Source organism: Neofelis nebulosa, chromosome 4 (assembly GCF_028018385.1).
Source record: "Neofelis nebulosa isolate mNeoNeb1 chromosome 4, mNeoNeb1.pri, whole genome shotgun sequence".
Lineage (NCBI taxonomy): Eukaryota > Metazoa > Chordata > Mammalia > Carnivora > Felidae > Neofelis > Neofelis nebulosa.
In genome coordinates this window covers 29671422-29684528 of record NC_080785.1, presented here as the reverse complement: position 1 = coordinate 29684528, position 13107 = coordinate 29671422, and the positions used below count along the sequence as shown (strand labels likewise).

General features: G+C 38.0%; 1 protein-coding gene across 16 annotated transcripts in view; it reads right to left on the bottom strand.

The window, feature by feature from the left end:
* Positions 1–13107, bottom strand: part of CADPS2 (calcium dependent secretion activator 2) — a 543402-nt gene that overhangs the window by 106588 nt on the left and 423707 nt on the right. For 10 of the 16 annotated variants that reach the window (XM_058724453.1, XM_058724449.1, XM_058724458.1 and 7 more), the window contains 2 exons: positions 12690–12813; positions 10650–10670 (listed from right to left, as the gene is read on the bottom strand). In XM_058724453.1, the coding sequence (XP_058580436.1) occupies positions 10650–10670; positions 12690–12813 (145 nt within the window). The remainder of the gene's footprint in view (positions 1–10649; positions 10671–12689; positions 12814–13107) is intronic. The other 6 variants (XM_058724447.1, XM_058724448.1, XM_058724460.1 and 3 more) reach the window with 1 other exon arrangement.

The window sequence follows — 13107 nt, the reverse complement described above, 5'->3', positions numbered from 1 at the left end:
CACCAGAGAGGGATTCAGTTTATTTTTTGTCCATTTAGTAAGTCCTTCTTTCTAGCATCATCTTCGAAACAGTCCATCCTTTCCCCACTGGTTTATGGTCCATTTTATTATGGATGAAGCACAGCAGGCTCCCATCGGTATGTGAGCCTGTAGATTCTTCTTCACAGGCTTTGGTGATAGTTTTGTAATCTTAGTGTTGGCCAAGGCAAGTCTTCATGCGTTTTATTTTCTTAAGTTGACTTATTCAGTATCCTTTATTCTTCCACTTATATTTTCAATTTATCACGTTCTTAAAAAAAAAAAAAACCTCTGGAATTCCAACAGACACTGCAATTAATTTACACATTTGGGGGGAGAGTTTAGATATTATACTGTCAAGTCCTCTCTCTTAAGGGCAAGGACTGTCTTCCATCTATTTAGATCTCTCTTTATGACCTCTGAGTTTCAAAATTTTCTTTAGAGGTCTAGGAAGTTTTGCATATTTTTGGCAAAGTTAATTCCTGGATGTTTGGTGGTTACTGTAAAAGATACTTTTGGTTAATATTTTCTAGGCAGTTATCTGATGGTGGTTAGTGGTTTCTAGGCAGTGGTTCTCTGACTGTGGTTTGCAGACCACCGCAGATCCCCAGGACCTTTCAGGGATCTGTGAGTGCAAAAGTATTTTCATAATAATACTGAAATGTTTTTGCCTTTTTGACTTAGTTGATCTTCACAGTGATGGTACAAAAGCAGTGGCAGGTAAAACTGTTGTTACCTTAGCATGAATCAAGGTTGTGGTGCTAAATTATAATCACTGGGTTCTTTACCCCCGTGCATTCAAGAAAAAAGCCAGTTTTACATACAAAAGTCCTTGATAAAACGGTAAAAAAAAACCACCCACTTTATTGAATCTCTCCCCTGAGTATACATTTTTAAATATCGTCTGTGACAAAATGAGAACTTGGCATTAGGCACATCTGCATACTGAAGCGTAATGATTGTCTAAAGTAAAAGTGTGTGCTTGTTTCAGTCTAGGCTGAGTGGTTTTATTTTCAGAGAACCATTTTTTAGTTGAAAAGCCTACCGTTGGACAAAAATATGGTTATTCAGACTTGGGGATATTTGGTAGACGTTTTCTGAAAAATTAAGTAAACCTGTCACTTAAATAGTATTTGTTGCTAATTATAAAATTAAAGCTTTCAAGGAAAATTAGAATTTTAGTAAACCTGTATCTGTCATGCACTTGACAGCTTTCCAAGACTTTGAGACTTTTCTGATGAGACAGGTGATATTAACAAGGGTGACTTTATTATACTTGTTAACACTAAGAGTATCTTAACTCAGTGGACCAAATGATTAGTACATGGTGTTAAAAAATCATGCATGGTGAAAAACGTATTCAAAGTACATGATGAACCAACTGGATTTAATAGCATGAAAAGTTCATTGATAGGCTTTCAGATTCGACATTGCAATTAACCCATAAGAAATTATCACTTGCCAAGCTTTAGTATAATAACACAGAAACCCACAATTATCTAAAAAGTCTATTAAAATACTTTCCCCTTTTCCCACTGCAGATCAGTATATGTCGATTTTTAAAAAACATGTATCAACCAAAATAACATATTGTAATAGACTCAGTGTGAAGTGCCTATGAGAATCCAGCTGTCTTCTCTGAAGACAGCCATTAAAGAGGTGTGCAAAAAATTTTTTATAAAGCTATTTATGTTGACAGGTAATGGGTTTGCTATTGCTCTTTGTAAAGAGTAATATTTTATGAATTTCTGTATGTTTTTCTTCTAGTATGGTAAATACTGGTAAACAACCTATCTGAACAAAAGCTTTTTGGGATCTGAATTTTTAGAGTGTACTAAGTTTGTGAGACTAAATTATTCGAGAACTACTGGTGTAGAGAGAGGCTATGGATTTTAGGTTGATTTTATAGCTGGCAACCTGGCTGAACACTTAATATAAAAGGTTCTATGTAGATCCTGTTGGATTTTCTAGGCAGATGGTCATTTCATCTGCAATGACGGTTTTATCTCCTCTTTCCATTCTTTGGATTTACTTTTTTCATTTCTTTCATGCTGTCCAAGACTCCCAGTGTTGTGACAATACTGGAAGTAACTATCACAAACCCTAGTGGGAATGCCTCTAACTTCCTTCGTTATGTAAAATATTTGGTGTAGGTTTTTTTTCCATATGGGTTTTATAAAGCTAAGAAATTCCAAGATGCTCACAGTATAATTTTCCACATACTTTTTTTTTTTTTTTACGCCTCTTGAGGTAGGATTTTTGCTTTTAGTTGGTTGAACTCCTTTTATATTTCTGGGATAAACCCCATTGATTATTTTCCCAATTAACTGTTGGATTCTGTAGGCTTATACTTAGGGGTTTTGCATATATAGGCTCACAATGAAATGGGCCTGTAATAACGTTCTTTTGTTCTACTGCCTTTACCAGGTTTGGAAATTAAGATTGTATTTGCCTCATGAAATGGACTGGACAGCATTCATTCATTTTCCACTTCATTGAACTTATTTTGGATAGGATTTTTTCCTTAAAAATATGGTAGAACTCACCTCCAAAACCAACCAGGCTTAGGGATCTGGGAAAGGGAGGGTTTTCACAACCATTTCAATTACTTTAAAACTTAATAGCCTGAGTCTCATTTCTTGTGTTGACCACACCAATATAGGTTTTCAAGAAATGTAATCAATTTCATCTAGACTTTCATTTTTTGTCTTTGTTCATAATACTCTTCCATTATTTTCTATACCTCTTGTGTCTCTAATTATTTTTCATATTATATTTACCTGAATTTTTTTCGTAACCAGTCTGATGGAAGTCTATCTTACTCTTTCTATTCTCCACATCACTTCACTTTCTTTTTACACTGTCTACATCTTCACCTTTCCTGCTGCTCTCACTAATCTCCCAGATGACAAGCTCTTCAGCTGTATTCATCCTGTATCCAATGTTTCTTACCATATTATTTTCATACCTAATGTTTCATACTCAATATTTCCAATTGGTTTCTCATGACTTCTTGTTCCTGCATATTTCTAGAACCTTCCAATATATCCTTGAGTATATTACGCTTAAGGTAAATTTTTGCTCCTAAGAATAGTAAGTTCGAGATGACACATATCATTTAGTTTACTGTCTTTTATAAGGGGCTGTAACTCCTCAGGAATCCATTTTGACTTGAAAGCTCATGGTCATTGGAGAAACTCAGGATGGAATGATAGGCAGGTGCTTGCCTGTGTGTCGTTTGAGGACAGAGAAACTTAGGCTTTGGAGTAGAGGATCCCAGAATACAAGACCAATACTACTACTAATTTCCTTTTGCTACTAACCCATTAGGCAACTTCTAAGGACATGGATTCACTGTTAATCTGCTAGATTCAAAGCTGCAGTACTTGACTAAAAGTCTCCTTAGGTTGTAATCCACTAGGCTGGAAGTTGGGATACAGAGGACTGAAGGCTTGACTGCCTGAGAGGGGCTCAGCTCATTCCGGTTTTCAGCTCATGGCAGCACAGCTGGGCCCAGTTTTGATAAAGCCACAGATAACAGCCACCTGGCCTACTGCTACCAACTCCAAAGGCAAAGGAACTGATGGTCTTAAGGCAACGACCCTTCACTCCCTCTCTGCTCAGCCATACTCCAGGCTAGAACTCCCCACAAGACAGACTGGGGACTGGGGACTGGCAACCAAGCTCGTCGGAACAGACAAGTGAAGTGAAGGTGATTGAAATGAATGTGAGCGTAAGCTGCTCTTTGGATGGCAGATGGCAAGCAATGGAAGATCAGGGTAAGGCTGCTTTATTTATGGAGATACCATGGTTATAGATGGAAATATGTAGAAGGATGATGGAGGAACTAACCACAGGAGAAAGAAGAGATATATGATGGAGTAAATTCCACCCAAAAAGAAGTAGGTGCAATTGAGATCAATATCACAGGTTGGATGAGTCTACCTTGAAGAGGAAGATACCTCATCCCTTGACGCTGGAGAACAGGAGACCTGGGTGGGTGGGGATGCCAAGAAGTTTATAGGTATAGAGCCTACAGAGCTGAGGATTACTATGCTTCCAAGGTGGAAAAGAAGGGACTGCCCTCGAATACCCTAAACTTAGCTGTCATTTAAACTGAAGATCAAATTCCTGTGATAGCCTGATTTGGAAAGAGAACATCAATCAAGATTGAGTCAAGCTTCACCTTGAATATGGGATTAGCTATGACCATCCCTGACTGAGACTCTCCTTATCCATTATAACTTCTACTACAAAAACAAAGAAGGAAATGGTGGATGACTCACGACAAAGACTGTGAATCAAGGACAGATGCCACTCCATTTGGTCACAGAACACCTCAGCGGAGGCACGACGAATCATCCAGTGTTGGCAATATTAACTCCAACGTAAAGGGTGAAAAGTCATAACCAGAGGCAGCAGGACGGTACTGCCAGCAGTTGTTAACTAAGTGACAGATACTAATGCTTCCTCACAATTACACACAAACGAATCAAGAAGAATATTAATGAAATGCAGACAGAACCAATATGAGGAGAGAGTGCCAAGTGTCCTTGAATGTCTCCATGGTTTGTCTGGAGTTGACAGAACCCTCATCCTTTGGTCACTAAAGCTGTGGGTAGTACGTGCAGTGGTCCTGAGAGGGTTCCAAGCATTACCATCATACTGTCACTGGTATACAGGGTGCTCCTTGTGTCCTCAGTTGACTTTTCTCTTAGTTGGTCACCTGAGTGTGCAGACAGCCACTGTACAACTGCACAGCACACTCTTCCTGTCTTAAGTCTGTCTTGAGCTGACTGAAGGTACATGCACAGCTGGAAAGCCCTGTCGGATGGAAGCCAATGTCTTCATTGGCCCCTTCTCGTCAATAATCCCTGCAACTCCTGTTTGTCCCCCAAACATCTCTTGATTCATAGGAATTAATTTGTCAACACTGTCATGAGTTAACTAACTGGTGTGAGCACAAATTATCCAGTGTGGGGCTGCTATCTTGTGAGGCTAGTGAGGTGGTGGGGAAAAAAGCTGAAGCAAATAAACATATTACAAATCCTCATTCATTCCAAATTAGATGTAGAAATGGCCAAAGTAAGTTCGTATTACTTACATAGTACTGAAAAGAGAATATGGTCATAATATGTTCTGGTATATATGACATATAGAATGAAGCTACTGGGGTAGCAAGGAAGTGGGTGTTAAAAACATTTCACTCAACATATTGATGGGAACATGTTGAAAAAATAGTTTAAAATTAACATTTCCGATGCATATTAGATAATGGAATAAAAGTCACTTAGAGCTATCAGAAAAATTTATCTTCTCAGGTAATTTAAAGAGTCCACTGATCATCTGAAAAATACTTTTTCTCTGCATATAGTACAAAAATAAATTTTAAGTTGGTCCCTATCCAGATGACGTAGCTCAGGCAGCAAATGTTTACGCTATGTACATATATTGTTTTATAAACTAAAAGCTCTTTTTAGATTTAATTTTCTCATTTTGAAGGCAACAATAAGATGTTCTCTTTTAGAGTCAGAAATTACATTTATCAATTTGTCTGTAAGTCATCAGGTGACTCAGAAGCACAAATGGTCATAAAGGTTTTCGTGCCAAAGTCCTACTGTCCAAGCCACGCTAACAAAGGCTACAAAAAAATTCTTTAATTCTTCAACTTTGCTTTATAGTTTTTAAGGTGAGAATTGTTTCTTCTAATACACAAATCACTTCCTGCAGAGCACTGTCAATTCTTATGGGAATGCAAAATTTCAGGACTATTATTTAGAGATATCAGTAACCTGAATTCATCATAACATAGAATATTCAAAATTTTTAAAATCAAATTTATAAGAAAATATAGCTTTTATGAGAGAAAATGGTTATGTTATCCTAGAAATATTAGTAAGAAATTATTCACTAACAAAAAAAAAATTTTCATCAAGTATGCTTTTGATCTACTCAACTTCTACACACACATGCACTTAAGAACGGATTTTATTTATTATTTATCGCTATACTCTGGCAGTGGAGTGCTAAATTAAAATGCCACCCCGATGGCAAACACATCCTAATGACGTAAGGCCTGCCAAAGTGCAACTTCTCTCAAGGAAAGCAAGCAGTGTGGCCCTCTGGGAAAGCATCTCTACCTGTTCAACCGAGACTTTGAAAATGAGAGCACTTGGGGGTTAGACCTGGGAACCTGGCAACCAAAGGGCCCAGACAGATCCTCAGTGCACAAAGCTCTTGCCAGTTCATTCCATGCTACCTTTTGTTTAGGGCACCTCCATGTTTTGAGATTCACAATAAGCCTAGCTACCAAGTCTATGCAAAAGATCTCAGGTCAAGGCAAGCTCTAATGAGCCGTCTCTCTCTTTTATCATAAGCCCTCACATGATACCTAGTTTTCAGGAGAGAGCAGGGACTGTTACTAGACTGCTGTTCTTGTCTATAAGAAACTCCCTGGAGTAAGGAATTGATTCTCCTTTAAAAAGAGCTAGTTTGCATCAAAAAGGTATGTGATTTAAATTTAAAAAAAGACACAATTAGGAAGATGAAGTTGCAGTACCTTTTTGAACCCTAGACTATAAATACTGTAAAAAGGATCTTATTGTTAAATACACAGTTGTGATAAAATTAAATCAGGAAGAGCACCAGTCGATTTTTGCAACCGTGTAGCTCTCAGATATTTCTTAAAATTAAAAAAAAATGCCTTGTAGAAATATTAAGTTCTCAAAATGAACTCTGTTCTCATGAAACAAATGCAAAGATATCTAGGGAGGAAAGAAGACATTTAGAGAGAGGTTGTTTATTTCATTTATTACAAAGTTGTAAAATTCCTTTTTTCTGCAAATACGTGCTGCCGATGGAGAATGGGAAGCATTCCCAAGGATGGAAGAGAACTAGAAGTCCAACTGAGCATATGTTGAATTATGGAAACAACGAAACAGGTTAGAGTCCTAACTACTGTTAACGCCACTGTTCTCCATTACCTCTGGCTGCTGTGATCCAGGGTTGGGGTCCCACACCCATGGTAAGAGCATGGAATTCTGGTTTAATTTGTCCAATCTTGTTATTTAAAAAAACTTTTTTAATGTATGTTTATTTTTGAGAGAGAGAGCATAAGCGGGAGAGGGCAGAGAGGGGCAGAGAGAGCGGGAGACAGAGAAACTGAAGCAGGCTCCAGGCTCTAAGCTGTCACAGAGCCCGAGGCCAGGCTCTCACCCACTCATCACTTGCGAGATCATGACCTAAGCCAAATTTGGATGCTAAACTAACTGAGCCACCCAGGTGCCCCTCCAATCTCGTTATTTTTAAGTGGTTAGTTTTTGCTCTCACATTTCTGATTATTTAGTGATTGATTTGAATGACCTTTTGTAAGCCAGCTTGCCAGTTTATACATGTTCTCTCTGCTATAAATAGCTTGATCATTCTGTGCCATAAACTCATTCATTTATTCAACAAATATTTATTGAGTACCAAACATGTGCCAGGCACCTTTTTCAGGCACTGGAGATACAGCAGCTACTAAAATACAAAAGTCCTGCCCTGGTGGAGCTACCGCTCTAGGACAAGAGTAGGATGAATGAACCGTATCATGGGCTAGAATACAAGTGCTGCAGAGAAAAATAAAATAGGGGAGGGAAAGAGAGGCGACGTATGGGTTGGGGGGGGGCAAGGTTGCAAATTTTAATCCCTTTCAACACCTGACGCTGTGAGATATGTGAGCATAAAAACAAAAAGCTTCGGATTTTGGAGTCCAGTTCCTAGCCTTACCATGGGATCTGTGCTGTCCGATTAATTCAGCAGCCATAGTCACATGTGGTAAACAAGTACTTGAAATGGGGCATCAAAATGTGCTAGTAAAAATACACACCAGATTTCAAGGACTACATATGAAAAATACTGTAAAATATCTCAATTTTCTATATTGAATATACTTTAAAGGAATATTTTAGATATATTGGGTTAAAGAACTATTATTAATTTTCCATTTCTTTTTACCTCTTTAATGCGATTACTAGAAAATTTTAAGTTATATCTACAGCTTTCATCATAATTCTATGAACCACACCGCTCCAGACCTCCTTTCAAATGCCCATGCAGTTTAACTGAGCACAAACTTAACTACACAGGCTCACTCACTAAGAAAAGGGAGGGAGAAAGACCAAGGAAAATAAAATGACAGTTTGAAAGGGAGACACTGTGTTCTAATCTCCTGCTTCCTAGTGGTCTCTGGATGTATGACTAGTGACTTCTCTGCTTCAGTTTCCTAAAAAAGCAGTAATAGAAATATTTATCGTAAAGGATGAATGGACACATGCAAAGTGCTTAAAACAGTTCCTACTAATGAGTGTTTGCTCTTACTATTAAGTAAATATCTATACTTTTGGCAAAGGCGACCCCTTGGCTCTTGCACTGTGCCTCAGAACCGGACAGCCCCAGAGGCAGAGCAACCAGTGGACAGAACACGCTCCATATCTGAGAGGCACGGGTAACATCTCATGTCTGCTGAATTGAATAACAACAGCACACCTTTGTGAAAGTTACGGACTTTTTCTATAGTCTTGGTTACCTCTTCTATGAAATATCTGTTTTCTAGAGTTGTTTTAGGAACTAATGAAGCAGAGTAAATAAAACAAAAACGAAAACAAAACCTCTGAGGGAACTGTCAACAGATGACAAAATGAAGACCAATCTTGGGCAGAACTCAACTCTTGTCTACACGGTACAAACTAACTGAGGAAAATTATCATAATGCCCAAGAGAATACTGCTTGGAAGCATTTGAGCTCTTACACATGTAACTGACATTCTCATTTTGAGTCATTTACACCCCCAAGAACATTAGGTAACTCTCTTAAACTTGCTACCAAATGCAACCAAAGCAATAGAACTACGTTTTTTTTTAAAAACCTCTCTTTTATTATTTCACAACATTCTTCAACTGAGATTAACTATCCCTTCAATCCACTGAAATCATCTAGACTATACACTGATTTTTTTCTCTCTTCCATCTGGGCCTTTTTTTTTTTTTTTTTTTTTTAACTTAAAACCTTTTTTTTTTTTTTTTTTTTTTTTTAAGATTTTTAAGTAATCTCTACACCCAAAGTAGGGCTCAAACTCACAACCCTGAGATCAAGAGTCACATGTTCCACCGACTGAGCCAGCTGGGCGCCCCTCTTATAATTTAATTTTAAGGAAAGTATTTTTCCTAGCATCATCAACCTCTAGAGTTGAACAGTCATATGGATGCCAGAAATGCGTGAAGGGAAGGCTTCTGTCTGGAAGTGAGGTACATGAGGGACAGCAACTTTCTCGTTCTCTCTTCTTTTTAATGGGAATGTGTGCAACTCTACATGGTTCCTCCACTTCAACCTTCATGAAGACGTGCTGTGACTCCCTCATATTTCACAGGGGAAGGAGCATAGCCTTGGTAGGCTGGGGATCAGGACACCTGATGCAAGTCCCAGCTGGCTGATTTATTTACTCTGTGTCAGTGGGAAAGCCCTAACAACCCCAGACTTCCTGTGTGTCAACTATATAAAAACCTATTTTCACTACAGGAACACTGCAGTGGATGAAATGCCCTAAGAGATTTTGAAGAAGTTTGTTAAAGAGAACAGGACTGTTGCTTTTACAATGGGCTGTCTTAAGAAGTGATGGTAGTCTCAAAAGTGCACTTTAGTGGTCATCATGGGTGTGTTCTTTCCCCTTCTCCTGGCTCAGAGTGTTTTGTTCCTCACACTTTCTGGGGTCAAATGCTGAAACAGAATGGAAAGAGTTAGGAAAACAGAAAGAGAACCCTTTAGTCGAAGACTTCAGTTAAAACCAACCCAAACTTGTCTATAACACTGCATGTAGGCTTTAAATGAGACAGGGAAACTCGGACTAGAAAGGTTCATCCCTGGGCTCTTGCCCCATGGAACTAACTAGCTAAGCTCTCCTCTCTCTCCAAAGCACCGAGAGCCTACTTGGGGCCAGTGGTGCAGGGCTGGGTGCCGGGATGCAACAGTGAACACAGTCCATAAAGACCCTGCTAGCAAGGGGCTAAAGAAGAGACAGACAAGATAAACAGATAACAGCACATAATTAAATTAATTACAACTGTGATAAGTGGCATAAGGGAAAAGTAAAAAAAAAACCTTTAAAAATTCAGAGATCCGGAGAACACTTTCCTAGCAATTTCCTGAGACTGGGACTTCATAATCCCTGCTCATTCCTGTGATTAGCAACTTTCAAAGTTAAGAGCTTCTTCTTATTTAATAGCATTTATGCTTTTCACTGTGTTATTTTTCAGCAGTGATAAAGGAGAGATCATCCTCTTCTCTAGCTGTAAGAGCCCTCCAAATATTGGCTACAGCTTCCAAAAAAGATTAGTGTCCATGCTTAAAACATTAATACAGCCTCCGATTTTTGGCTTTGAGTTCGTATGAAAAACGCTGCTGAACTTTAACAGAGATAAACGGCCTGTATTTTACCAACAGAGCATTAACAATAGTTCTCCCAAAATGAAAGTATTTTCAGTATCTTAATCAAAGTCATCTAATAGGAGCCCTGAAAAGCAGACAGCTATTCATCAATATCAAACATCATGCCACAATAGAAACAACAGCACGTGCATGCACAAACATCCATTACCTGCTTCCTTTTCTGCTGGGCCTAAAACATAAGAAAAGACAATTTAGGAAAAAAGCAGACTCTACCCATGTTGCTCACATAATGCAGAAAGTCAATTAAGCAAAGAAAAGTGGCCCACTTCCTATATCTAACTTAAATTTGATTTTGTTCTTGGTCTGATCTTGAGCATAAAGCAAAAAGCGCTTTATTTTTTAACATACACAAGAGGGGGTGGGAAGGAAGGGAGAAAATGAAATGCATAGACGTTTTCTCATATAATAAGCATGCATTTTGTTTTTCTGAAAATGGAGACTGCTCAGTAGTCCCACCTAGATTCCTAGGATCCATTTTCTAGAATATTCTCACAGTAGACTAGAAGTAAGAGACAGATGACTCCAGAAAGGAAAGAGCTATGAGAGCTCCCTGCTCACTGTTCATTTGGTCCCAGAATAGGATTTTCTCTAACACAGACTTGTTTTCATGTGTGATCCAGAGGAACAGCTATGTCTTTTGACCACCAGTGTTAACACGTTTGTCTAACTAATTAACAAAAGTGATCCATGGCTGGGACAATTTTATTTGTCCATGTTAAAATGGACTCTAGGACTAGAAAATAGAAATAACCTATGTTTTCAGTATTCTTGCACAATGGTCAAAAATACTAACTGGAATGGCCAGTTAAGAACAAAAGGATTCTCATAGGGTTTTTTTTTTTTTTTGGATTGAGTTTAAACACTTGAATAAAACAATACTGTGTTTATTCAAATTGTGCACAAACTTTTTTCCCTTTACTAGATTTGAAAGGTTTTAATAGGTCTATTTTTATAACAATTCTTTCAACCCATGTTCACAACACACAATGTTCAAAACACGAAGATTGTTTGAGTATTCATGATGTGAAAACCAATCTGTTTATCTTCCACTTTCCCCAAATGAGCTAATATTCATTGCTTTTGCTTTAACACAACATGATATCATAATTAATGATGTTAAACTGGTAACTAAGGAGGTTTCATGTTGTTACTCTCGTGATATAATATTGGTTGCTATAGTGATGGGATGGCTTTTTTGTTAATCACTCAGGAGGTTGGTTATTGCATGCTTGTTAGAAAGCTTGATCGGATTCGGAGAGAAGAAAAGGATATAACACAGCCAATTATAATCAATCTTTTTCATTGTACCACTTTTGATAAAACTATCTTCACATCAATAATTAACAAATTTATAATTCAGTACAATTTTATATTAAAAGTTACTAAAATTTTTCTAACAGAGGATTTGCCTTTATTTTTAGATATACGCATTTAACTTTGCAAACTTTTCCTAAGTGAATGCTACATGGACGACACAAGCCAGTTTTATGAATAATTAGAGCAAAAACTTTGAGGCCCTTTCTATCATTTTTAATCATATCAAAGGATTGTCGAATAAAGCCCATTTTTTTGTCTTTGCCACAAATTTCAATTTAGTTATTTCTAAGCATCTTAAACCTCAGTAATCTTAATGAGTGAAATCTGAAGGAAGAGGAAAAAAAAAGTGCAGTCCTCTCAAGAGATGTAATCATTCAAATGTGTTAATATATTGCAAGCAATGAGAAGTTGCAGGGAATTCTGTCAGTTTATTTTGGCCCTCATCATAATCAACAAGTTTCCTCCTTCTCTGAACAACACTGTTGAACAGAAAATAAAATTATGTAATACTACACTGTTACTGATCAGGAAAGAAGACACTACCTACAGTTGAAATGTTAGACATACTTACGGTAATGTCAAAAAATACAACCCATGAAAACACCTTTTGGTTCCCTGAAAACTCAAAATAAGAACAAAGGACAACTTAAGCACGAATCCTGGGTCTTTCATTCAAGCAGAGTCCCAGGAGGCATATTAAAGCAATGAATAGGAAAAAGCTCTTCAGTTCACCAGCTGAGATTTTAATGAGACATTTCCCTTTGCCACGGTACAGGTTTGTTCAGGAAAGGAAAGAACTTCTCACAGAAAATTCAGTTAATAGGCATTGTTGGCTCTCACTGCCACTTCGGCAATTGCTCACTGCACTGACCTTCTATTTTGGCATATTCTGTGAGTCTGGTGTAATTGATCAAGGCAGCTTTCTCGAGACATTTTCTGACCACTTTTTTCACCTCTTCTGCTGGTATGGGAGTGGCAATATCTTTCATTAAGACCTAAAGAGAGGAAGAGAGGGCGAGATTGCATAAAACAGATACTAAAATCAAATTATACAAATTGTCCTATATCTATTACCAGGAAGGGGTCCTAGGTAACATTGAGGGAAAGTAATGAGTCGGCACATCACAACTGGGAACATAATCCTCCAATCTTGGCTCCTCCTGTCTAAGCCTCATTTATGCACATCAAAACCTCCCCTAGGCCAAACCACCATTCAGTGTGAGGACTGTCACTTTTCCTCCAGGGGCCCAAGACACCGTTAGAGCAGCTGTTTCAGATCAGGATTATAG